Below are 27,871 nucleotides of genomic sequence, written 5' to 3' on the forward strand. Positions count from 1 at the left end.
TTCTGCTAAGCCTTTTCTTCTGTTTCCCACAATTATCATCCAAAGTATCTACCATCACTATCTTCATTTTCTAGAGGAGGAAACTCAGAAGCAGTGAGGCTAACCAACATGCCAGGATCACACGGTCAGGAACATAGCTGAGCCCGGATTCAATCCAACCCAGGGAGTCCAGCTTCTGGGCCCACGCTCTGAACTACCATGGCAAGCCACTTGCTTTAACTAAAAAGGAGTGTTCCTCCATCCCCCCAGGTCACTGAAGGCACCCAGTGCCAGAGTCTAGAACATTTATGGAGTTCCTGCTCTGCTCTGCATTTGTAATACACTCCAGATTCTTGGGCAGGACAGGAGGCAAGAGGAGCCTCTGGAAGGGAAAAGTGTATGAATAGGGTAAAAGCCACGGGTTTTCTTTTATTTACTTCTATGAAAGCTCTGCCTCAATCCTGCAGCAATTAAAGCATAGTGGAAGAGCAAAATTCATTCTCAGTCACGCAAAGTGATTTATTTATTTTATCATATCCGATTTGAGATTTGCCCCAGCCAGAGAGAATGCTCTCATTAAAGGCCTGTCGTGGGCATCACAGGCTTTATAGTCATCTCAGTCTGTGCTGTCAGAAGACGTTTTTGTTTACAGCTGATTCAACTGTGTGCTGATTTCTATATCCCAGCCTTTCTTCCAGCAAGAAAGAAAACCTCAGAACCCCACTTTTTGAAGATTGGCACCTGGTCCTTCATGTCCAATTACAAGAGACCTTACAATCATTCATGATGACAGGAAAAGAACATTTTATTTACTTTGAGGTTTTCAGCCATTACAGACTGTACTCTGTCCTTGTTTCTGTCTAGGATGGGTAGAGCGAGATGAAGGGGTGGAAGAGAATCCCTCAGCCTTACCCGAAGGGCTGGAAGAAAAGTTAGTTCAAAGAAAAATGTGCCACTGGTTTTATTCATTTCTCCAATTATTAAGATGCCATTATAATAAAAATAATGTCCAAGTAATGGCATTAAATGGCAGGGGATATTAACATCTGGAATGGATAAAGAGGGGTAAATTCATTTATATTATCCTTTTTTTCATTGTCGTGCATAAAGAGTACATCTCCATTTATGATTACAAATTATAGCAGTTAAAAATCACTAACATTTATGTAGTATACATTCAGTTTTCAGAATTCTTTCATATGCATTGTTCCATTGAGCCTCTCAGATGGTCGTTGTACCATTGTAGCAGGTATGAGAACCACCCCCATTTAACACATACAGGAATGAGACCTACAGTGGGTAAGTGGCACATGGTTGCTAACAGGTAAATCTTGGACTTGAACCTAAGTCTTATGAGTTCACAACCTAAGTTGAATTTAGGGAAAGAACAGCCATATTTTGTAGTGCCAAGCTGGTGAGGCCTGGGACGTTAGGCTACAAGTTTAGGGTCATGAATAACAATGAGGTCACCCGTATTGAATTATACTGTTATATACTGATGCCTTTAGGGACTACTAGGGTGAGAGGGTAATGGGCTACAGACTACATGACCCCAAACCATTATGACTTTTGATCTCTTATGTCTATATTATATACTATTTTCTGTTCCTCCTGAATTATCTGGCTGTCAGCTATCATTTTTTGTTGATCATGGTGCTTCTAGAGCAGTGATTCTCAAAGTGTGGTGGGTGGACCAGCAGCATCATGGTCACCTGGAAATTTGTTAGAAATGCAAATTCTCAGGCTCCACCTCAAACCTACTAAATCAGAAACTCTGGGAACAGGGCCCAGCTGTCTGGTCTAATGAGCCTTCCAGATGATTCTGATGCTACTAAAGCTTGAGAACCACTGCACTGGAGCAATGATTCTCAACCTCAGCTGCACACTGAAATCACCTGGAAGCTTTAAAAACTACTGAGGCTTGCGTCCCAATCCCAAAGAACCTGGTTTTTGGTCTATGATAGGGCTTTCAACCTCAGCACTATTGGCATTTTGGGCTGGATAATTATTCATTGGGGGGCCTGTCCTGTGTATTGCAAGATGTTGAGCAGCATCCCTGGCCTCTACCAACAAGATGTTAGTAGCCTCCCTCCCTGCCCCCTGCCCCCCCAGTGGTAATAACCAAAAATGTCTCCAGACATTGCCAAATGTCACCTGGGGTGCAAAACCACTCCAAAATGAGAAGGCATGGCCTGGGCACTGGGATTTTTAAAAGTTCCCTAAATCATTCTAATGTACAGCCAAGGGTGAGAATTAGTCCTCTGGAGGATTCCTTTTAATAAGGAGCTTTGGATGTGCAATGGATTAAAGAAGAATAAAAGCTAAACTTTATAGCACCGGCTGTAAAGTGAGAATAAATCAACCTGCGGTGAAGACTCGGGCAGTTTGCCCATAAGTAAAGCGCAGGAGCTTTAGAGCAGAAATTTCGCATCCATCATTTGGCTCCTTACATTTTTGCTTACTTTCTGATTGTTAGGTATGGCCCAAAAAACTGACATAAACAGATAATGTTGCACATTTAGAAGGTCCCAACCGGGTAGATATTGCTTTGTACTAAATGTAGTGGACAGAGATCCTGCTTTTGGATCTAGTCATTCTAAAAACAGGGTGCCTCTCAGTATATCAGGCAGTACAAGTCCTTAGGTAAATCTGTTTTAACAAGTTAAAAAAGGCAGTCTGTCAATTTTATGATGTTGATTTTGACAGAATCCAGATCAGCCACACAAATACAGAACTTCTACATTCATTTATGCCATTTAGTAGTAGTTTAGTTTTCAGGTGGTGATCAGGGACTTCAGCTACATTTCAACTATAGAAAAGTCCCCTAGGCTAGAACCAGGACAAGTGTCCTTTGGTAAAATTGTGCTCAGCAGGTTGCCCTCTGCCGCCTCAGTGATTGCTCTGTGGTGTTCCATGGTGATCCACTTGAGAACACAGACACAGCATGTGCGTCGTCTCCAAGTGCCTGCTCTGTGGCTCTTATCAAGCTGGACAGTCTCGTCACAGCCCAAACTGAGAGCTCTCCAAGCAAAGAGTTTGTGGCCACTCCTCTCCCACCTGGCCTCTTAAGTAGAACGGTATTCTCCCGCTTCCTCAGCAACTAGTTGGCAGGTACATTGCTTCTTTCAACATAAAGAATGGAAATACTACTTCAGGATACTGACAATAAACTTTTAAATAGAAAGCAAATTACAAGATAAGTGTGTTTTCAGGGAAAAATTGGTACTAATTTCAAAATATGACAACGTTGTGCTGAGTTAACGGGTTGGAATCATTAATTCATTCAGCACCTACTATGTGATAGGTCCTGTGTGATGTCCTCAGAAATTATAAATATGAGGGTTACATAATAGCACAGATCCTTTTATGGCAAAAATAAGTGATGACTGCTCCAAGGCACCATATTAACCCTTTGAACCACTCTGACTTGTCAGTTTGTCAGACCAGTTTGGCTTTTCTTTCATCAAATGTATAGTAGCTTGTTAACGTTAATGAAATCAACTAGTTCTTTTACCGTGGTCTAGATTTATCCTAAACAGTTCCTTATCTTTTCCTATCTTAGTCTAAATTGTTTCATCAATGTTCTTTTAAGAATCAAACCCTGTTAATTAGGTGATAGAACTGCTTCCCAGAAAAGTACTCTAGGAAAAAAAGATCATAAAAGACTGTTAAAAGATATTACTTCCATATGTTCCCACTAGTTTTGAAAAAAGGCATATGCTTTTATGTACATAGGAAGTTTTCTGATTAACAGTGGTTGCCTTTGGGCAGAGAGTTTAGAGGCCTTGATTGGAAAGGAGACTTACTTTTTGTTATATGTTTTTCTACAGCTTAATTTTTACCATTTTAAATATTGTATTTTCAATTTTAAATGCAAGTGAATAACAGAAAGGATGCATTCCCAGTAGTCTTTCAGAAGTTCCAAAATGCTGCTTCTAAATAAGAGAAAAATAGGTGAGCTACACTCTCTGCCTCTTTGATGCCCTCTTTCTTTGGTAAATGTTTTATTGCTAAAGCACAGTGAGCTGAAAGGAAACTTGGAACGTAAGGTTACTCCAACATTGGTTCCATGAAAGAGATTAACAAGCAGGTCCTACTTGAGATTGGGTCTCTTTGAGGAAGCCACCTTTAACCAGAAAGAGAAGTTGCCTCCTGGGCCAATTTCCCCCAGGCTGCACTGGAACAGTTACTATCCATACATCCTTTCAGAATGAAGCAGATATAGGTTAGGGAAGTGTACAGTGAGTGTACCTAAAAATTTCCTCCATGATTTCTTTTATTCCCCTTATAATTCCCAAGAAGAATCAATGCTATCTCCTGGAGAAAAGAAAAAACACTCGTTTGTGTCAAAGAAAGACAATTCTCTGATCTTTTGGGGACCCACCAATTCCATGATATCTTTTCCTTCAGTCTTTCCTTTACACCTAACCCTCGTTAAAAATTTAAGCAAGCATGAAAAAAGAGAAAATTCAGTTAAGACCGGAAGGGCCTGAAACAATACATGCTCAGTTGTGGGTTTTTCTGGATCATTTTTCTTAGCACTTGTCATTTGGATTTCAGAGTCTCCCTTGTTAAGCAAGAAACATCCTTTTCTTTTCTCACGTTGTTGGATGTGTGAATTGGGAAATCCTATCACGTGGATTTCAGGATCCTCTGCCTCTGGGAATGAACCAACCATAAGAGTTCAACTATTCCAAAGCACGTCCTATAACAGTCCCTACACATTGTAATTACATCTCCGGAGTCTTTAGTGCAGAATTACAATTCTGCAACAAAATACTGAACTCTCATTCTGTAAAAAGTAGTTTTCATGTTTTCTTTATAGGGGGTGATTCATGCCGGAAATAGTACTTTATGTCTTTACTTGCATCAAGCATTAATAACTGGCAATCAACAACGGCATAATTACTTGTTAAGCTTCATGAAAACTATCAGAGTTTAGGGCAGCGCTTCTGTGAAGAGCCCACTGGTTGTTCTTGGACAAAAGTTTATGTGGAAATTCTGAGAGACCGACCAAGTCTGGTTAGAATGAGGGGAAGAGACCAGAGGCAGGATTGAATTAAAGGAAAAGGTCCTTTTAGAAAACTATTCAGAAGAAAGGGAAATATATTTGAAAACTAAAAACAGAGAGCTTCTGAAAATAAGTCATACGGGGTCTTAGCCATCTCAAAATGCATAGGTTCTGATTTTGTATCTCTGGGGTTGTAGTTTCTCACCCTCTTTCAATGGACTCGTGTTAATGACCACCCTGACCATGAAATTAAACCTCATAAAATCTTTTAGAAATGGTAGAACAGAAATCCAAAGCTCAACTGAGAGTTACTATGGCAATAGATACTTTGCAAAAAAAGAAAAAGAGACAGGTCTGTCAAGTTAGTAAGATAGTGTTTCCTATTGAGTGGAGTAAGTTTAAATTTTGAGTCACTAAGCAAAAATTAGAAAGGAAATCAATACCGTTTCTACTCTTGAAAAGGCATCACATATTCAGCAGGGACCTCCTTCCCCATTTTCGGTAGCCGAGCTGTTAAATAAGCCCATGCTCCTAGGACAGTTAGATTAAGTGTCAGCAGCTCACAGAGACTTTATGTTCCTGCTACTTACCACAGCCCTGGAGGGTGTCCATCCTTTCCTTCCAACAAAGATTTTAAATTGTCAACGTGGAAGAATAGATTTTCCTGCAAATGCTACAAAGCAGTCACAGTAACTACATTTTCCTGTATAATAAAGGGAAGTTTAAGGCTAAATAAAGGCCACTTACAACACACCCACTGAAGCCGAGTCAGCCGCTTAAGCATGGAGGAAGAGGTAAGTTCCAAGTGGCTTTAGGTGTTAACCTGCTGACTAAGTCAGCGCATCCTAAACCACTTCATTTTCCCAGTATTCTCCATAACCTTGCATTCAGAGCTTTGGTTGCTTGTCAGGAGATAATATAACCTTCCAATGCCACTAGTCAAAAATGGCTTGCTTTACTCGTGGTTTAGTAAGAATTGATAAGAGGCGACTGCCTGCTTCTTGGTTCAGCTATCCCTCAAACCCCAAATGTAGGCGGTATGACTACTTCATATAAGGTCAAAGGTTTATCTCATATTCTGTTATTATATTTATCATTTCCTACATCTTTGCAGATGAAGAAATTGCTGAAGCTTTAAAATATGAAAAAAAATGATGATAATACTCTAGCGACCATGCTAACTGGAAAGTGTAATGAATAATAACACATGGAAGTTCAGAGGGTAGTTAGAAATATCAGTGTATTCCATGCCAGCTCTGCCATTTCTTACCACGGTGTCTGCTTTTTTCAGCTGCTAGCTGGGCGCTGGCCTTTCGATCACAATGACTTTGGCGTGTTTCTCTGCAAGCTGTTCCCCTTTTTGCAGAAGTCCTCAGTGGGGATCACCGTCCTCAATCTCTGTGCTCTCAGCGTTGACAGGTAACATGTTTCTTTCCCTTTACCATTTTGTTGTGTTTAGAAAAGCATTTTTCTCAAAAGGAAGTCAAGGAGGCTTGAGAGTTGGTGCCCAGGACAGCGGTTAATTAGTTTCAAGTGAATTAAAATAGTAACAGTCTTGCTCTACTGTTTGGAATCCCTTTACACATTTGCTGATTATTAGCCATATTAGGCTCAGGCAATTTGTAATTAGAGCATTTTGCCAATTATATCCATTTGGCACCCTTATGGCAATAAAGGAAAAATGAACATAATAGATGGAATGAACGTTGGAAAAGGAGATTCTAAGTGATGGAAATCCTGTATTTTCAATAGTAGATTTCTCATTAGAAAAAAGAAGATACCGTTTAATTGTATTTATAATGCTTGATTACTTGGCTGAGTGGTGAGTACATGATATTATGTTCTTGTCTGTGCTTTTTTGAATGCCTGAAGTGTTTCATAATTTTTAAAAACAGGGCAACAACAGAAGCACGCCTTGATCCAATTCTGAAAATCTCTTTCCAGAATTCTTCTCAAACATGGATGTCAAGGCTTCTCTAAAGGAGTCTCTGAATTCCATGAACTTCTAGATGGTATTTTCTTCACCTTCTAATTTTCGTAGCAGGAATTATAAAGAATGAATTAGGAACTTTTTAACACGTTCTATGGTACTCTTTTATATTGAATATAATCCTATGCAAGTGCTCTTTAATGTCCTATTTAACTACTTACCCACAATTAGAAGAGGTTTCCATTTTTTCTGTCACACTCTGACGGTCACTCTATCAGAGCACCTGAGTCCTATCATCACAGAAATAAAAGGCCCACTTTCTTAAAAAAAATTAAGTTCTTACAGATACTCTGTTATTTATCATTTACAATTAATTTTCAAGACCAAATTGTTATTGTTAAAACATAAAAATACTCATTCCATTAGTAGTTGAAAATTATAAATGGCATCCTTTTATAAATTTGTGACTGCAATAACTGAAAAACAAAACAAAATGTTTAGTAGCGTTATTAAAAATAAATTTATTGCTGAAATTAAAATACAAAAATAATTCCATTAGTGGTTTAAAATGCAGTAATGCTGTTGGAAAAAATGCTACCATTGCAGAGGTAAACACAAGGATCAGAAATAATTTCATCACCTGTTAGTAGCATTCTCAGTGATTCCTAGGAAAACCTGAGTTCTACATAGGTTTCTTCTGCATCATATCTGGTGTTAAGGTGTGCCGCATAAAGACATTTACATACCATCAGTAGCCACCATACCCCTTCTAGTTAAGTAAATAATAGATTAGGTTACTTGTGGCCATGTCCTAAAAAATTGAATAAGCATTTATGATCATTCTGCTGTTCCTACTCCTAGCATCCCATTAACATCATTTATTCTTGTATCCAAAGTGTTATATTATCTGAAACTTAAAGCCTTTAAATTATATCTATTACATTACTAATACATGTAAAAGATTTTTCTGTATTTATCAAGTTGTATATTTAGAGATGTACCTATGTTTACACATGACAATATCCAATTAAATTTTTTAATGACAATATAACTCTGAAATCCCTGTGGGGAAAAGAAATAAGAAAATAATCATGACAATTTAAAAAATAATTATGTTTCCTACACACATACTCTTCATAAATGATATTTTTAAATGTTATAAAACTACAGTATGTAAAACAATGTAGTAAACACACATAAATACACTGACAAATCAGTGGGAAAACCAGAAACAGGTGTCAGAGTGTGCGAGAACATAACAAAGGCTGAAATCACTTTGAATATAATGGGGAAAGGACAGATTAATCAATATATAGTGCTATTTAGCCATCTGGGGAAAAAATATCTTGAAGTCTTATCTTCTACTGTATATCAATAATAATATTTATAATCATTACCATTTATTGAGTATTAGTATGTAGCAGGCCCTGTTAAAAATACTTTACAGAAATCGTTTTACTTACTCCTTACACCACCACGTTGTGATAGTGCTGTAATTATCCCCATTTTACAGATGAGGAAGCTGAGGTGGAAAGAGGTTAATCAAGCCCACTCTGCTACTAAGCGTTGGAGCCGGCAATCAAATATAAGTAGTCTGCGTTCTTACCCACTGTGCTAAAGCATATAGAGACTCAAACCGTAAAGCAGTAAAGAAAATAGACTAAAATCCTTTTGATCTCTTGAAAAGGAAGACTTTTTGAACTTAAAAAGGATGGTAGAAATTCTGAATAAAATTATAAATGTATTTCAAGACATAAAATTCTAAAACATTAAGATCAAACATTCACAAAATTAAAAAACAAATCAATAAAGCAATAAGCTGGGGGAAATAATTGCAGGCAAAGCTACAACATGTTAATATTCTTGGTATTTAAAGAGGCCATACAAATAGTAATTAAAATCTGAAGACTTTTGTATAAAAAGGGCATGACTATAAAAATCACCAAAGAAGAAATTTACATGGCTAATTAACATATGAATAATGTTTATGTAATCAAAGAAATTCTAATTAAAAAGCATGTTTCTAAATATCTGGTGGTAGTAGAGATTTGAACATCCCTTTTGGAAAATAAAATCCTACAAATGCTTTTGCCTTCTGACTCAGTAATTACCATTCTTAGGATCAATTCTAAGGAAGTGATCCAAAATTTGAACAGAGAATTCATGCACAAAGATGTTCTTTACAAGATTTTTTATGGCAAAAAGTTGAAAGCATATTGCCCCATATTAGGGAAATGGATAAGGATATTAAATATAATTTATATGTATAGGTATGTGAATATAAAATTGCTTGGAAGAAATATGATAAATATTATTAGTAATTATGGCTAGGGATGGAGTGATGGGTTTTTCTAATGTTCTTCTATGAGCAGAAAAAAATTCTGAAAATTTATTTACTTCTATTATCTGTTACCCATTTTCCTTATTTACTTTATGCCATTCTGTACATATTATTTTACTTATTTTCACAGCTCATTCCTATGACCTTTATTATATATTGACACTAATTTTCTATTGCCAGGCAGCTCTAAAACCCAAGCACACGTAAGCACACAGACATGAGCACAGAGGCCTGTGTGCATGGAGAAATACAGAGAGTTACTCCCATCCTTACTGTTGTCTTTACAAAGGCACCATGGAATTTGGGAAAATATCATTTTATAAAAAAAATTAAACTTTGTCCCAAAGGTTATGTAAAAACCAGGATAATAACGAACTTTAGGAGTTACTCGGTATTCTAAAAGAAAACTGTACCCCTGAGGAAACATTAACCAAAAGCCAAAGCCAGACAGGACCCGCATATGACAAACAAGAATAAGAAATCGAATGAAGCGAGGAAGATGCTCTGCTCCTATAAACAATAAAATCTTTTTTAAGGCAGCTAGGTACAATCCTCTACGAAGAGAGACGTTTGTGAAAAGAGAAGCCAAAAGGGAAGAAAGAATTTGCTTGGTTTGATAAGTAATATAGGCAATTTTTTTATCCTTGTAATATATTTTCTGGTTACAAAATTTAGAGAATATAAGTTATAAATAGTGTTATGTGGCATGGTATAGTGGTCCCTTTTGTATTTCATATAAATCTATTTAATAAATTTTTTGATAAAAAATATTTTAGGGCACTGTTCCTCAGGGATATGCTATATAATAAATTATCTGTAGATTGAGAAGAATAATTCACACTTTAGTTCAACAGAGAGACTTGGGCAGGAAGGGTGTGATGGCCAGACGTGAAGAATAAGGCCTGGCTGCTGTCCTTTAGGAGTTTTCATGGTTGTGAAGACATCGACCTGGGAACAAGGGAGAATGAAATACATGATGCAAGTATTCAGGCAATGGGATTCCTAAATCATCTAAATCATCCAAACCCTCCATTCCTTCCCACGTTCACATTGTTCTGCCCTCTGTTTTTTCCTTGGGGGACTCTCAGGGGACCACCTTGCAGCGCTTCAGTCTCCGCACTGATGCTGGGAGTGGGGAGATAATGTGGGGGGAATGAAGAGATTCAGTCATAGATTCCTATTTCAGGTGTGGGTTCACCTCACCCATACCACATCCTCCCCCATCTTATGCGTGGGGGAAAACGAACTAAATGTTCAATCACAAATCATCTGTTGTGTATCAAGTGAAATGTTCTTGGTTAAAAAAAAAGAAAAAAGAACGTCAAGCATGTATTTCATCATTAAAACGTGGTCTCAGTTTTAGATCAAGATGGTGAACTATTTTAAAATTTCGCTCCCACATAAATCTGCCTTCATCCAGGAGGTTGTCCTTGGTAATAAACTCATCATTCTTTGTTCCCTGGGCCCTTTCTTTATTATTTTTACATTTATTTTGGTCTTGACTCTAAGCTTTGGGACCTGAATGTAGGGAATCTATTTTGACATTTCTATTTCAGAAGCTTTCACACTAAAGAATGAATCATTCACACTTAATTCCTAAAGACAAGAGACCATTTGCTTTGATTCTTGATTTGGTTGCATTATATTCTACTAAAAATAAAAAAATCCCTCTTTTTTTTTTTTCGTTAATAAAACAAGGAGTAAAAAGAGGGAAATTGGAACCTGTTACAAAACACTTTGCAGTTTGGGAAACTCTGCTTTCCTTTTATGAGCTGAATCAAATTATGGTTCAGGAAGAGTTCCCGTGATTTTTTCACATATTTTTTGATGTAATAGTCTCTCACTTCAGAGTTGTTTTTGAGGGAAAATAATGAGAGTAACTATATATCCCAGTTCTATACAATTTCTGTATTACTTCAGTGATTACTCAATGATTACGGAATACTGAAAGATCAAAGGAAAGATCTCCCTTTCTCACTATCAGCTTTTAATCTGAATAAGGTAAACAAGACAGTAAGAGAAAGCACATGACTTGCGCCAGAATGGATGAGCTTTCATTGTTAATTTCAACTATGGACTTGCCTCAGCTTAACTTTTTCACTAATTCTTCTTCAAATCTAAATTTTATTTATTTTTATTTGCATCATTAGTCACTTAAGAAAAAGATAAAATAGAAATTTCAGGAAGAAACTCAGGAAATTTAGAAACAAATTTTGACCCCATACAGCCTTTTCAGTGGAATAATTTTTTTTAATGCTAAGACAATACACTTCTAAAATGAATGAATTTTCCCCATCAAAATATGGATAACCAGCCATTGCCAATAATTAAAATCGGTATTCTTGCATGTCATAAGTGACAAGTTTTATATGTTACTTTGAGTTTGGGGGAAAAAAAGAGAGGCAGGGATGGGGGAGGGGAATTCATTGCTGTTCTTTGTAAAGTTAACTGTGGTGTTTAATGTGGAAGATGACTGGGTCAGACCAGTAAAAAGGTCTGGGTACAGATCCAACTTGTAGGTAAAAATTGCCTGGGGAAGGAGACTGTAAAAGATAAAACTCTTCATGAGACTGCTCCAAAATGTTGTGTAATTAGATACCTGGAAAAGTTGCAAAGAGCAAATAATAAGGCAACTTTGTTCGATATGCCTCAAACTCAAAAACCTGTGTCAGTTCTTTATCCCATCATTTCGAATACTTGTTCAGTGGTCTCCGTTATATTCTCAAAGATTTATCCTAATTCGAGAAGCATGAAAGTGATTTTCTGAAAAACTTCATTTTTATTTAGACTCACCCTTGGTTTCTCCTTCTTCTCCTGGTGTTACAATTTTCTTTTGCTGCTTGACAATCGTGAAGACATGGAAGAAGTGGCTGAGCCAGCAGAGAGAGCTTGGCACTGAGCAGAGACAAAGTCAAACGCTGCCTGTCGGGCAACTCAGGGTCTCATTTTGGGGTCTGTTCCCTGTTGCACACAGTTAATTCATGCTTTCATTTTAATTGTATTGTCAAAATCAGGCGACTGGTTAATTTTGCTCCCTAATTTTTCTTTGATAACAAACTACCCCAAAACTTGAGCAATTTAAAACAACCGCTATTTTCTTACTGTCTCACCATGCTGTGGGCAGGAGTTCGGGCAATTCTTCTGCTCCCTTGTCTGCTCCACTGGGGTCTCTTGGCGGATTTCAGCTGGCAGCTGAGCTTGTCTGAAGACGCATGACTGGCCCCTTGGCAAGAACAGCCAGATGTCTGAGCTCAGCGGAGCCCAACTCCCTCTCGTGTGGTCCAGGGCTTCGCAATACCTTCTCTCCAACAGGCTCAGGGTCCAGGGTGGAACCTGCTGCTCTGCTTAGAGGCCAGTCTTGAAACTAGCAAAGCATCATTCCAGCTGTACTCAGTTGGTCAAAACATCACAGGCCAGCCCAGTTGAAGAATTCAATTGAAGAAGTGTCAAAGTACTTGCAGATATCTTTTAATCCACTATGCCCAGTTTCTCTTGAAAAGTCCTCCTGCTGGCATTTTGTCTCCAAACCTCTGTATGGCAATTGGTTTGTCAACCACATGAGTCATAAATCATAAACAAACACTACAAATGGTCACGTTTGCTGTTAATTTAAAATGTGCAGAGGTAAAGACAGAAGGGCCGCTTTACCTTATGGAAACGGCAAAGTTGAAGGAAAAATAAATTCTAATGTAGAAACTTTTTTTTTAAAGTACTTCAGTGACCTTTCCATTCTCTTGGATTCAGTAATCCCACTCAAGATAATTAATCCAGGAAAATCATTCAAAAAGAGAAAAAAACTATATATACGAACATATTTATAGGTGTGTTATTCACAACCTCGAAACACTAGAAGTGATGTGAACTTAGGAAAAAGATTTAAGTAAATTGTATTGATATCTTATTATACTGTGTTGCCATCAGTAAATGTCATGCCTCTGTGGAAACATGAGAGAGTATTTTTTTTATAATGAAAAGTAAATAAAGCTAAAAATAAAATTGTAACTGATATGATTATAATGTATATTCAAACTATGCTTATAGAATAGAAATGGGCAAAGAATAAGAAGAAATAAAAATAGATTTTGTTGAAATAGTATCTTTTGAATTTGTTTTATTTTATACAGTTTTAAAGTGCATTCAATAATAAATGTTTTAAAATTTAATGACCGTCCCAAATCCTACATTAAAGATTCAAAAACATGCATTAAATGCCTCTGCCCTTGAAAACATGTAAAAATCTATTTATAGACATATACAGTAACAAACATCTTTACATAAATAAAACGTGCAATTTATACTTTTATTTTGGCATATCACATGACAGGGTACAAAGTAATGTCATGGGAAAAGACTTCCCTGGGAGTTGGCAGACCAGAGCCCTGGTCCAGGCTCCCCACTTTTACCGGCTACCAGGCAGAGGACAGGGTAACATGCCAGTCCTCAGGTTCCTGACCAGAACACAAAAGAGAGAAAGATCAGCCCAAATGTCCCTCCTAGTTTTTTGTTAGTTTGTTTTTGTGAGGAAGATTGGCCCTGAGCTAACATCTGTTGCCAATCTTCCTTTTTTGCTTGAAGAAGATTATCACTGAGCTAACATCTGTGCCACTCTTCCTCTGTTTTATGTGGGATGTCACCACAGCGTGGCTTGCTGAGTAGTGCTAGGTCCGCACCCAGGATCCAAACCTGCAAACCCCAGGCCATGGAAGCAGAGCGAGTGAACTTAACCACTATGCCACAGGCCAGCCCCTCCCTCCTAGTTTTTAAATTATTTGATTCTAAGATTCCAAAAGTAGTAGCTTTTTATCTGTTGCCTAATTCAGGGCTGTCTTGAAAAATAAGAAAATATTCAGAATGTAGTGGCTTCAAAATATTGGCTTTGGCCAGTAAAGACAAATGCGTGATGAAGAAACAGAGACGCTTAATTCAGAAGATATTTATTCAGCACCTGCTGTTCAAGGTCTTGTGACGACATACAAAATGTCTGCCCTCGTGGAGCTTATAGTCTACAGGGAGGAGTGGACAGAGACAATAAACAAAATAAATAAGTCAAAGATGTGATTGGTCACATGGTGGTAAGTGCTATGGGAGAGAAATTAATCAGGGTGAGGGGCGACAGGGTAAATCTGGAGGGAATTTCGGCAATTTTAAATTGGGTGTTCAGGGAAGGCCTCTGTGAAAAGATACAATTGAGTAAAGACCTGAAGGAGGCAAGGAAGGAAGGAAGTGAGGATACTTGTAGACGTTCCCATCGGGGTGGGAAAGCACTGGGGGATCTGAGCAGAGCGGTGGACGTGATTGACTTACGTTTCAACAGGCTTGCTCTGGTTGCTGTATTAAGGGTAGACTGCGGTAGGGCAAAGTGGATACAGGGAGACCAGTTAGGAAGCTACTGCAGTCATCCAGGCAGGATGGTGACTGGCGGGATGGTGAGAAGTGGTCGCATTTGGATGTATCAGGAACGAAGAGGTTGCAAGGTTTGCTAAAGCAGTGGATGTGTGATGGGAGAGAAAAAGAGGCATGAAGGCCAACTTCAAAGTTTTGAGCCTGAGATGGTAAACACTGAAGAGAGGGCAGGTTTGGGGGCAAGGAAGAAGACCAGAAGGGTTTCGGTGAGTTTGAATGCATATTAGATATCCAAGTGGAGATCTCAAGTAGGCAGTTGGATATACAAGTCTAGGGTTAGAGGTTAGGTTTTGGGCTAGAGTTATAAACTTGAGAATTAATTATCAGCATATAGACAGTTTAAGTGATACTAAAGCCATGAGACTAGATGAGATCACTAAGAAAGAAAGTGTAGATAGGAAAGAAAAGATGTCCAAGGACAAAGAAGAAATCCAATGCTAAGAATTTGAACAGTGAGCAGGATCTAGCGGAAGAGATGAGGAGTGGCCTGTAAGGCCAGAGGAAAACCAGCAGAATGTGGTTTCCAATGCAGGAAGAATTTCAAAGAGGAGGAATTATTTCTGGAATAGCAGTTGTGGGTGGTGGATCTACACTTGCACGTTTTCTATGGAAAGTGAAGATGTCACATAGATACATCAACTAGATGGAAGGCTGTTTATAATCACAACCTAGTAAAGAGAACATATTTGAGTATATGTGCTTTGTGCTGTTATATTCCAAATAGAAATCATTTTTGGAGCATCCAGTATTTCTTATTTTCCACACCTTTCCCCATCTCCATCATCACAATGGATTGTTCCTAATTGCTCTTACAGTTGTTTTCTCATATCCTGGAGATGTTATCAAGATCAGTGTGATTACAAATGGAAAACACTCTAATTCTCAGTCATGTGGGCTAATGAAGGAGCACACTGATAATTAATCATTTGCTAAACTAGACACTAACAACTACTTCTATTTATTTTTAAATGTTGAATTTACATTGAATTATAGAAATGTAATATTCTGGGAACTCATGGCACATTATAACATGAAGCTGGTCTGTGGATAGATTCATCATAAGAACATGTTGACACATTTTCTTGCTTAAACTCCCTTTTATCTCCAATCCCGCCTAAGAAATTTGGCTTTCTTACTCCCTTAGGAGATAAAGTGTTCTATTTAAATCACCTTTCCTGATAACTGATCTAAGAGGAGAGGAGAAGATATAGATATAACTCTTTGACAGCCTCGGGATACAGACATCCCGTCTCCATTCCTTTTAGCTTTTAGTGGACATCAGGCTGCCAGTCTAATAAGGCAACAAAGAAAAGTAAACAGAAATGGAAAGCAAAATAAATAGCTGTCTTTATCCTACTGGAAATAACCATAAATTTCAAAATGCGATCTTGGCTATATCGTAAAAGGATTTTCTTAGTCTGTTTGCATAGCTGTATTTTATTCCATTCTGGACTAATCTTGACTTTTTTAGAGATTCTTATTGTACACCAATCTTATTTACCTTAAAAATCTCTTGCAAAACATTTCTCCAGCAAATTGTGCTGTATATATGCCATGTGGCATCATCGTGCATACCAAAACTATAGGTTCTAATCTGCAGTGAAGAACTAGGCAGCATAATTCCTAGGAGTTGTGTTTTCACAGATGTACCTTGTTGAAGTACTGAGACAGAACACTAAATGTAAGTGATAGGGGCTCATTCTGGTGACTATGGGTAGCCTGTAGCTTGCCTTGGCTTTACTGACTTATCCTCTACGTTAAGTCGCATGTCCTGCAAATGCATGTGTACCTGTCTCCAACGCCTTGGTCTGTTTTACAGCCTTCTTCTGGCACTATCCAATGAAAGCTATAAAAAGACAATGTTTCCTTTCCATTACAACAGCAACAAAAATTTCAAGAATGAAGCCACAAAAATATCATACCACATCACAGGTCCCTTCTTAATAGTAAGTCTAAAAGTACTTAGCACCAGACCATCACATCAGGTCAAAGAGCATAGAGAGGCTGAAACCAAACTTTCTTTAGACTTAACATGGAAATGTGATTATTATCACAAAAATATTAAAGTAAAAGATAAAGATAAACACAATTTCCTAATGCCAAGTTTGTTTTTTGATATAATTATTCTGTTACATTTATATTCTATACTTTTGTATGAACCGTTCTTTTCTATTAGATTGTAAATCCTAAGATTAAGAACCAAGATCTCTTGGGGCTGGCCTCGTGGCAGAGTGGTTAAGTTCACACACTCTGCTTTGGCAGCCTGGGGTTCGCAGGTTACAGCCCAGGGTTTGCAGGTTCAGATCCTGGGCACAGGCCTACACATTGCTCATCAAGCCATGCTGCGGCAGTGTCCCACAAACAAAACAAAGGAAGATTGGCACAGGTGTCAGCTCAGGGACAATCTTCCTCACCAAAGGAAAAAAAAAAAAAGAACAGGGATCTCTTTAATTCAGTTTTATATACTCTAGCCTCTAGCACAGGACCATAGGGGGAGTGATATAGTCATTCTTTGATAGTTAGCAGAAATATTATTTAGGGGCTGGCCCAGTAGCACAGCAGTTAAGTTCGCATGTTCCACTTCTCAGCGGCCCATGGTTCTCTGGTTCAGATCCCGGGTGCAGACATGGCACCGCTTGGCAAAAGCCGTGCTGTGGTAGGCATGCCATGTATAAAGTAGAGGAAGATGGGCATGGATGTTAGCTCAGGGCCAGTCTTCCTCAGCAGAAAGAGGAGGATTGGCAGTAGTTAGCTCAGGGCTAATCTTCCTCAAACAAACAAAAAAAGAAATATTATTTATACGTTAAAACTGCTACCAGGTACAGGCCCACTGTGATCATATTTTGAGGGCAGAAGAAGGGAGAAAATGATGGAATATCTCTGGTCACTATTCACATAAGGATATCTAGATCCACTTCATAAATAATATTTCAAGTTTTTTTAGTATAGAACGAGGAATAAGATATTACCATAACAATTACCAGCAGCTTTCACTACCCCTTCCAGCCAATTTTTCCCACAGCTTAAAAAACATAGGCACCCGATCTGATACTGCCACTCTCACAAGATTTTCTAACCCTCACAAGATTTTGCTAGACTCAAATAAAGATCTAAAACTCAGGCCTGCCAGGCAATTGATTTCCAGATGGGTGGAACTCCTAATGACCCGGCTTGTTTTTTACACCAGGACTCCAAGAAAGTTCCTAAAAAGCCACTGGTTGGTCACTGACCAAGGGGAGGAGCTTTCCAGTATTTTTTAAATTTTTTTTAATTGAAATAAATTTAAAATTTCCTAATAACTTTGTTCCATCACCCCATTTTCTTTTTCAGGTACAGAGCAGTAGCCTCCTGGAGTCGTGTTCAGGGAATCGGGATTCCCTTGATCACTGCCATTGAGATTGTGTCCATCTGGATCCTTTCTTTCATCCTGGCCATCCCTGAAGCAATTGGCTTCGTCATGGTGCCCTTTGAATACAAGGGTGAACAGCACAAAACCTGTATGCTCAATGCCACATCAAAATTCATGGAGGTACGAATAGTTTAAAGGGAATTAATAGGGGAGGAGAGGAGACCTCCATTTATACTTTACCATCACCGAGATGTGATATCTCTGCAATGCCCGGTGGGGTTGACTCTTAGTTCTGTGGAATATTCTCAGATGCATGAAAAGTAGACATTAAACCAGGGTTTAGCTTCTCGAATAGATCAACTATTTTGTTTTCACTCTTATATTGTAGTACAACTGTAGAGACAACTGTTGCTCTACACCAAACTCAGCATTCTGAAACAAATTTACTAAGGATAGATGTGTATATATGTAATGCTATTTGTTGTTATCATGAGGAACGCAACACAACAACTTCCATCTGACAGGCATGCTGATTCTTATTTTATGTTACTTGGGGAAATGCATGTTGCTCACACATTTTTTTAAAGATAGTTTTACTAACTCAAAGTAGGAAGTCATACTTACATGTATTTCTATTAGTACAGATTCTATGTCTAATATACAAAGCATATAAATTTGCTGAACTTTTTAAAAAATGTTTTAGTGTAGCAAATCCAGTTGTTGTTTAATACACCTGACCACATTAATGCTTCTCTGAAAAGCTGAAGCACATGACTGAGTGTATTGGGAAACATGTTTAAAACGCATATTTTCTTTGCAAAACTAGTCAAATGTGGGCTGAGGAGGAAAACCAAAAGGATAACTAATTCTCTTAAATCAGCATAATTTAGTGCTTTGATGTAAATTTCGTGCCATTCAGATTTCCACATTTGATCATTTTCAGATATCTCAAGGCAGGCTTTCCTAACTTGGAAAATTCACAAAATTCGTGGTTTTTACAGTTGACCAGTTATCCAGCTTGGAAATTCTTGTTTCAAAATAAAAGCGTTCATGAAAACTGCCAAACTGGCAACCGTAAAATTGAAGTCTTCTGTTTATTTACTGACTTTTTTTATTAAGTCAGTCCCCACAGTGAAAAACACAGTAGACGATTGGAGGTTATCAGAATTTGGGCAGTGTAAATAAGCAATCTAGACATTCCTGACAAAAATGTTGGAGAGAAGAAGTTTGCTGTAAGAAGGAGCTTACTAAGCACTCGAGCTGACAATGAAGTGGCTTACTCTGTAAAGACTGAGTCTCTTTGACAGAGGTGGGATGCAAAGGCTGGCTATCTATGGAGTTGCAGTAAAAGGGACATTTTTTTAGATTCATTCCAAGTCTAAAGTTTTGGGATTCTCTTCCTCCTCCTTTTCTTTTTTTCTAATTTTATTCCCGCTCTTTGTTCTGCTCTTTCCTCCTCAACTTTGCTCCTAACCTAGACTGGAGGGAGGCCCTTGTGCCCTTGCTGATGACATCAATTCAAAAAAGAAATGTGACCCCTTTCTCTACAGTCCTCTACCATGGAGGTGGCAGGGGACTCCATCCAGTCACCTCAGGGGTCAGCTTCCAGAGCCTCTGCAGCTGTTCTGGGGTATTCACACCCAGCCAGCAATGTGCCGGGAAGATGGGGGTACCAGTGAAGGGGGGCTGCTCAAAGGAGTGTTTCTGATTTTTGTTGTTTTTTAAGTTCAGTACTGAAATCTTTCTACAGTGGGATGTAGATAGGGAAATATTTGTATAAACAGATCTGAATAAACCAACTCCTTTAGGAGTCTGCACCTAACCTGAGGAGAGCATTCAGGGGCCTGTGAACTTAAATGAAAAAGAAATCACGTTTATTTTCACTAACTTCTAAAATTTTTCATCTCCTTCTATTATGAATGTAGGCAACAAACCGCAGTTGTGTTTAACAGAACCATGATTTTTTCACTAATAGAAATAACAGACATATTCATACCACATAACAGTTGTATAGTCTTGAAATATCGTTTACATTCATCAATGCTTCAACATTCTGATAGTTATTAGAGCATTAGAACCATTAGAGTCGTCATTTAATTTGTTAATAAATATATTACTATATTAGAATTTTACTTTTAATATTTGATAGCTGTTTCGATGTAATTGGTTTCCATTTTAATCTTACGTATTCTATTTTACATATAAGCATTATTCTCAGAAGAGATTATAGTCTTCACCAGACTTCCAAAGGGGTCCATGGCATAAAAACAGTTAAGAACCCCTGCCCAGAACTTGTTTTCCTCAGGACCCATTTATAGATTAGTTTAATAGACATGTTATAAATGTAGCCCCCTGGGCCTCTTTCTATATTCAGAAACTGTCCAGTTTTTCACAGAGCACTATGATTATTTTTTACTGTGGGAACTGAGATATTACAAGAAGCTGCATTATCCTTAGTAAATAAACAATCTAGAGAAACAAAATAAAGAAAGCAAAAGCATTTCTTCCCAAGTTGGTGATTAATTTAGTGAGAAGAAGAATTTAGATACCATTTTCTAATTTCCACTTTTATAAGGTATTAAATTTTCTCTTTGAAAAAGGCATAAAACTGAATAATCCTGGTGTTTAGAAATCCTGCCCACAGGGAGATAATGCTGAATATGCCTTCAGATAAGGTACTCTGCCTCAATAGTTTCCAGGTGGTAGGTATTAAAAGAGAGTGTGAAAGGGCGTGGGTATTGATGGCTCAAACTGGCTGTCTGCAAGGTCACATAGCAGTCATACCAGGCAAAGGGTTAACTCCCAGGCACAAAGCTACACAGATAAGCTAGTCATAACCTTCGCTGTTTCCAAACAAGACGTTCGAGGTGAGTACACTTTAACCACAGTAGTCAAAAGTAAACCAGGCACTAGCAAACTTTTGAGGTTCATCAATAAATAAAGATAAATACATATTCTGTATGTCTCGAAATCATGTTTTATCGGCTTTGGAAGGGAATTCTTTTGCTTGATTAGGGCTCTTCCATTATGTAATTAAAACCAACTTCAGTTTATAAAAAGTGTTCTTCAGGATAATTTTTTTTAAATGCAGTTGCTTTGGCTATTGTAAAGCCAGGATAACTCCTGGAGTTTCCAATTTAACTGAGTTTTGAGCACCACCCCCAAGCCCATTTCCACAACCAGAGAGCGTGAATATGTAAACATTTCTGCATGTGTGAAGCTTTTGAGCCAGCAGAGGCGCTGCACAGCTAATTGACATTGTAACACCCCTCCTCTTCTCTCCCTTTTCTGCTCTGTACAGTTCTACCAAGATGTAAAGGACTGGTGGCTCTTCGGCTTCTATTTCTGCATGCCCTTGGTGTGCACTGCCATCTTCTACACCCTCATGACCTGTGAGATGTTAAACAGAAGGAATGGCAGCTTGAGAATTGCCCTCAGTGAACACCTGAAACAGGTAAACCTAATAAAATCATGAAAATCTGGCCAAGACCGTTTCATCCTTGACAACAAAAGGCCTACAAATACTGTATTTAGCAGATTTAGCCTAGTGTCCTAAAAATAAAAGTACTGTCCTGTTTGTCTATATATCTTGTTTCTCTATGGTTACAGTATCAGGAATTTATTTTGTGAAATAGGGAGCCTACCTGTGAAACAGGTGGTCCTGGAGGCAGGGACCAAGTAGGAACTACAGTTACGTGCTGATAACGATGTTTCTGCACATGTTATTAATACCATGTAGCCTAGGTTTGTTGTAGGCTTCACCATCTAGGTTTGTGTAACTACACCCTATGATGTTCCCACAACGACAAAATCACTTATCGATGCATTTCTCGGAACATATTCTCATCGTTAAGTGACGCGTGACTGTATTCATTTATTCTGCCAAGAGTACATTGAACATGTGTGTTTGTGCGTCTATAGATTGAACTGGGCTTGGAACTATGCCAGGACACAAAGAAGCATATGACTTTCTCCTTTAGCAGGCTTTGCAGTCTCGTTGTGGAAATAAAATACAAACATGAAACATTTGGAAAATAGAATCACAAGGTGTTGGTAAAAGTAGCCAACGCTATAGAAAGCCAAGGAGGATATAAGATAAGTTCATGGAGAAACTTGTCATGGATGAGAGGGATGGAACTGTTCATAGAGGATAAGTGGGTCTGATGGGGAAGAAGAGGACAGAGGACATTTCAGGTGGGAGGACAGGAGTCTGGTTAGAAAATAGAATGGGCACCTTGCACTGGGGGAGTGGGAAAAGGAGAGGAACCGCATTCGAGCAACATCTAAAGGAAGGCTCATGATAGAACATGGGATTCAATACATAAGAAGAGGTCAAATTTTGGAGGGCCCAAAGTTCTAGAAGAAATTTGAACATGTCTGTAGAAGGCTGCTGTTGGTCCCTCCCAGGCAGCAAACAGAACAGATAAAGCTCTGGGCTTGAGAGGGCAAAACTTGGCGCTTACACTTGCTGGCTCTATGACGTTGGGCAAATTGCTTAATCTCTCTGAACTTGTAGTTCTTCGTAAAATGTATATAATAATACCTGCACCTTTCTGTACAAATACTAATTCAATTCTAAGTCTTAAAAAATTCAGTAAAATGTATATAATAATACATCAAGGGGATCACCTAATGCATGTACAGTGTCTAATAGAACCCAATTCAAAGTAAGTACTCAGGAAATTTTGATATTTAGAAATTCAAAGAGTAAAACTAGGACTGCAGGTAAGTTCTCAGTCTCAACAGAGAAGTATATAAGGACACTCAACCACACCAAAAGTTAATTTGAGTTCTTGATGGAGCCTGTAAATCTGCCCTATGTCATTATCATACACAAGGATAATTCTTCATCAGCAACTCCTTTCAACTACTGAACTGATTTTTCTGATCCTCAGCTCCTCACCTGTAAATTGGGTATAATAATATATGAGCCAATGTTATTATGGGAATCAAAGGAATTAATGTGTATACATGTATTTCGTAAAATCTAACATGCCAAACAAATGGTAGCTATTATCTTTTATTAAAATTTAACAGGAAAATTATATTGAGAAACTTTAGTATGACTTTGTTCAGGCATAAATGTTTCGGGTACTCCAGATGTGAAACATGTTAAGCAATTATTACCTCTCATTCCTGCAATGGAGGTAATTAGAATAGATTTATGAAAAACTGTTTTTAAATGCTGATTTTTGCATTAGCAACATTTTTTAGCCTGTTGAAGCTATGCATGGTACCTGCTCTGAAAATAACTGAATAGGGATTGGGAGCAGTAATAATATGATGCTGCTTCACATTTACATGGCATTTTTTAAGTTTTCAAAGAGCATTTCCATGTCATTTTCTTCTTTGATTCCTTCCAGCACCTTGTGAGATAAGCAGGACAGACATTAGCCTTGTTGTACAGGTGGTTAAGAGATTGGCTCAACCACATGGAGATTGGAGCCTAAGGCTGGGTCTCCAAGCAATAGATGTTCCCTTGCGTCCCAGTCAAAGCTGTAGCAGATTCTAACAGCAGAGAGCAAGCCATCGGGAAGGTCTTCAGCGGGGACTGTGGGGGAGCTAGGTCAGAGTGAAAAGCCCTGCCACCCTTGACTAGTACCCTAGAGGGCTCTTGGTCTTGCTTCTTGTGTGGTCTCTCCAATTTCTCTTCATTATACTGACAACAAAGTTAGGAATTGTGTTTGGATGTTGGTAACAGAAAACCCAAAATAACATTGAGTAGACCAAGTAGGAGTTTATCTTTCTCCCACAGCAAAAAGTTCAGATGTCATTGGTTCAGTGGTCAAGGGACTCAGAGGCCAAGGGTTTGCAGTTTTGCTGACCTTTCCTTCAGTGTTAGAAAACAGCAGCTACAGCTCTACCCTTATGTCTGATTTCCAGGCAGCAAGGAGGGGAAGAACGTAGACCACATGGGTGTGTGTGCACCAAAGGAGTATCCCCCACTTTTAAGTAGCTTTCCAGAAACCCCACACAATTTCTACTTAATCTAATTGGTCAGAACTGTGTCAGGTGGCCATGCAGATAAGGCCAGCCAGGCTCCCACGCTGCTATAACAAAGTAAAGGCTCTGATTGATAGTAAGGAAAAGAGGAGAATGGATATTGGTTAAGCAAATATCAGACAGGCAACATATTACTATCACCTTTTAAAGAACTTATCCTCTTTGAGGATGTGCTCAGGGAAAGTTAACCTCTGCCCGCAAAACCCTCCTTTTCTGTTTTTCTGGGTACACTGTCTTTCTGAGTACAAAAATGACCCTTTAAAATGATCCCCCATTCGCGCAGGTTGGAATCCTTTATTTCTCTCAATCATCGCCCAGTTTATGCATTCTCTGAAGCCATATCCCAGCTAGCCCAATAACTCTGAAAGATTAAAGAACTCCTAGATCTTTGAGCTAGAGCAGCAATTTGTGACAACTGCCCTGAAATCTTTTTAAATGGCTCTATTAATCATGCGGGCTTATTGTAGGCTTCCCATACTTAATGCTATATGCTTCACGTTGAATCAACATCACCCTTCCAAATCCTGTTTTCAATCAGTTTTATTTCAACATTAACTGATCCCAGTTACAGACAAGTTGCACTTTATGTTCCCAGTTAGGCTTCCAAATGCACGCACTGTAATATTCAAGCATAATGCACACAAATGACTGGTTGCAGATAATTCATAACCTATGGTTTTTCTGATCCTGTACAGACTTGAAAGCATATAAACCTTTAACGGAAGTCAGTCCAGGGTCAACATGTCCCAGTTTTTCTAATTATCTTTGCTGATAATCCTTTACCCTCATCCCTCTGTTTGGAAAACGGTATATCTTTGGAAACTACATGTCATTATTAAAGAATTTTAAAAGCAAAGAATCCCAATGCTAGCTTTCTTCAAGATCAAGAAATGGGGGCCAGCCCAATGGTGTAGTGATTAAGCTCACATGATTCGCTGCAGCACCACTCGTCCAGCCATGCTGTGGCAGCATCCCACATAAAATACAGGAAGATTGGCAACAGATATTAGTTCAGGGTTAATCTTCCTCACTGAAAAAGAAAAAGAAGATCAAGAAATGGAGAAAACACGTTGCTATTGCTTTTTCTGTTCTGCTTCCTACTCCTGTTTTGTTTTCCAAACTTCTTTGTAGATTTGTCCATTCTTTATAATGTTAGGTTCAGTCACCTTGACTGCCATGCCCTTACTAATGCTAGTTACCTGTTATTGAGGCTTTTTGCTAACCCTTTCCCCCATACTTTCACCATACACACACAGACTCAGCCACAGTGTTGGCTCAACTCCAGCTATTTCCCGCCACTGCCCTGCCATCGAAGCTCTGCCCTGGCCCTAGTAACAAGCCTGAGGTCACCATCCTTCCTGGAAGCTGCCCAAAAGAATCATTAGCAACTCCTTGATTAGAAAGTTGGACCCCAAATCTTGAAGAGGCGGAGGCACATGAGGCGGGCTGTTCTGGCTCTTCTCTGAGTTATTCTTTCTCTGCTATCTACTGCTTCCTTGTTGCGTAGCTCTTTCCTCTAGTAGAAAAACACTAAACTGAATTGTATTTTTTTTCTCACTTTCCTTTAGCGTCGAGAAGTGGCAAAAACAGTTTTCTGCTTGGTTGTAATTTTTGCTCTTTGCTGGTTCCCTCTTCATTTAAGTCGTATTTTGAAGAAAACCGTGTATGATGAGATGGACAAGAACCGATGTGAATTACTTAGGTACGATCCTATGCACGCATTATGAAATTGGAGTTTCTCTGATTTTCACGTTTATAATACTTTTACAAAACCATCTAGTCTACATTCTCGTTAGCCCTGTAAACTAAAACTGCAAAGTTGATGATTGTTCTTTAGCTGACATAGCCCGTAACTGATCCCAAAATTCGTGCAAGCCATGTTATCTGTAATTTTGTTGCTCCCCTCCTGATGCTGTGCGTAATGGTATGAGCTAATCCATGGTGGGTATATCTGTAAAGGTTCTGCAGGACTGAAACTGCCATTTAAACAAGCACTTTAAAGAAAACTCTGACTGCCACCTATAAGAAATGGCTTCTGGGCAAGAAAAATGCTTACTCTAGGGATAAATGCCAGGTGGCAGATTTAAAAACATTATGTTCTAATTATTCTACTCAATTTTCTTTTGCTCTAGTTTCTTGCTGCTCATGGATTACATCGGTATTAACTTGGCAACCATGAATTCATGTATAAACCCAATAGCCCTATATTTTGTGAGCAAGAAATTTAAAAATTGTTTTCAGGTAAGACTGTTTTGCAAGTATTTTTTTAAGGGCAACCAAATGAGTATAATAAGTAGCCAACAGACATCGCTAATTCCACTTGTAAATATTACTTTCATCAGCTGAAGTGAAAATCCTATTTTGTTACCCAGGAAGAGGGTCAGATTGTCAGCATAACAGAAAACCAGTATCTGTTCAGACAACAGCATATTTACTGGTTACAGTTAAAGAGCGCTAACTTAATAACATGCCAATTTAGTACCCTCCTTTAAAAAGAAATGCTCAAATGTGAGCTCCAGGCCACAGAGGATAAATAAACTTATTCATGCCTTACATAGTCTTAAACTTTAACCACAGTCTCAAAAAACATAAACTTTGTTGTTAAGAAAGCTCCTATTAAATGCTGTTTAATAGTATATTTAATAACAGTCTTTTCAAGGAAAGTAAATGCTTCTTGCTTTGGAAATCTGAACTAAGTAACTTCATGCAATGTCAGTTTCCTTCCTTCCTTCAGACCTCCTTGCAACTCAGTCAACCCATGTCGTCCAGAAGCTCCCAGCACTTCCTACTGAGCTGTCATTTTTCCAGTTCCTGGAATGACTTTAGCATAGAGTTAATCCTAACTGGATTCTGTTATCTTTGGCCAAGGATGTTTAACCTCACTTTATGGTCCGTATTAGGAAGAGCAGCATAGCGGTCACGGGTGCCGGATCTGGAAGCAAACAGTCTGGATTTACGTCACAGCTCTGCACTTGCTAACTTGTCTAACCCAGGTCCAGGTGGTGCCCCTCCTGCTTCCTCAGTTTGCTCATCTGTAAAATCAGATGGTCACTGTATCTATCTCATAAGCAGGAGTCAGCAGGTTAATGTATCTTAAGCTCTTGAGACAATAATAAGCATTCAGTATGAGTTTACTGTTATTAGGGACAGAGAAGAGAGGAAAAACACAGTAAGTGCCCTCGTGGAACTTACAGTCTAAAAGGAGACAGACATATATATATTAAGCAAAGAATCATACAAGTAGATGAAATTTGGTATGCCACGTTTTTGAAGTCTGCTTGATAATGTTTGCGAGTCGTGAAATGCTCTGAGAAAGATTCTGTCCTAAGAAAGATTGACTAAAATGCAGGTCATCACTAATACATTATATAATCTAGAGTTAATATCGTTTGCTCATTAATTTACATATTAATTAGACGGGAAGGGAAAATCAAGGTGCAAACTCTTAGAAATTAAACACTTTTTTTTTAAAAGTTTTTTTATTTTTCCTTTGTCTCCCAAAGCCCCCTGGTACATAGTTGTGTATTTTTTAGTTGTGGGTCCTTCTAGTTGTGGCATGTGGGACGCTGCCTCAGTATGGCCTGATGAGCAATGCCATGTCCGCACCCAGGATCCAAACTGGTGAAACCCTGGGCCGCCGCAGCGGAGCGTGAGAACTTCACCACTTGGCCACTGGGCCGGTCCCCTGAACACATTTTTTGACTGATCTTCATAAAAAGGCATCATACCCAGGGTTAAGAGCCCAATCTAGAGAGTCCTGGGTTCTAATTCCAGTTCTGCCTCTTAATATCCTTTCTAAGCCTGACTGTCCTCATTCATAAAAATGAGGAAAATAGCACCTACCACCTAGGAATT

General features: G+C 38.5%; 1 protein-coding gene and 1 long non-coding RNA gene across 3 annotated transcripts in view; one reads left to right on the top strand and one right to left on the bottom strand.

Annotated features, from left to right (window-relative positions):
- The window catches only part of EDNRA (endothelin receptor type A), a 56,187-nt gene that overhangs the window by 23,759 nt on the left and 4,557 nt on the right, over positions 1 to 27,871 (top strand). For both annotated transcript variants that reach the window (XM_070504865.1, XM_014838139.3), the window contains exons 3-7: positions 6,282 to 6,409; positions 17,995 to 18,193; positions 21,315 to 21,467; positions 25,585 to 25,718; positions 26,149 to 26,257. In XM_070504865.1, the coding sequence (XP_070360966.1) occupies positions 6,282 to 6,409; positions 17,995 to 18,193; positions 21,315 to 21,467; positions 25,585 to 25,718; positions 26,149 to 26,257 (723 nt within the window). The remainder of the gene's footprint in view (positions 1 to 6,281; positions 6,410 to 17,994; positions 18,194 to 21,314; positions 21,468 to 25,584; positions 25,719 to 26,148; positions 26,258 to 27,871) is intronic.
- LOC123284518 (uncharacterized) overlaps positions 24,548 to 27,871 on the bottom strand; it is a 74,903-nt gene continuing 71,579 nt past the window's right edge. Inside the window, exon 4 of the long non-coding RNA XR_011501949.1 lies at positions 24,548 to 25,046. This is a non-coding gene — a long non-coding RNA (uncharacterized lncRNA). The remainder of the gene's footprint in view (positions 25,047 to 27,871) is intronic.

The sequence above is a fragment of the Equus asinus genome, chromosome 3, assembly GCF_041296235.1.
Source record: "Equus asinus isolate D_3611 breed Donkey chromosome 3, EquAss-T2T_v2, whole genome shotgun sequence".
Taxonomy (NCBI): domain Eukaryota; kingdom Metazoa; phylum Chordata; class Mammalia; order Perissodactyla; family Equidae; genus Equus; species Equus asinus.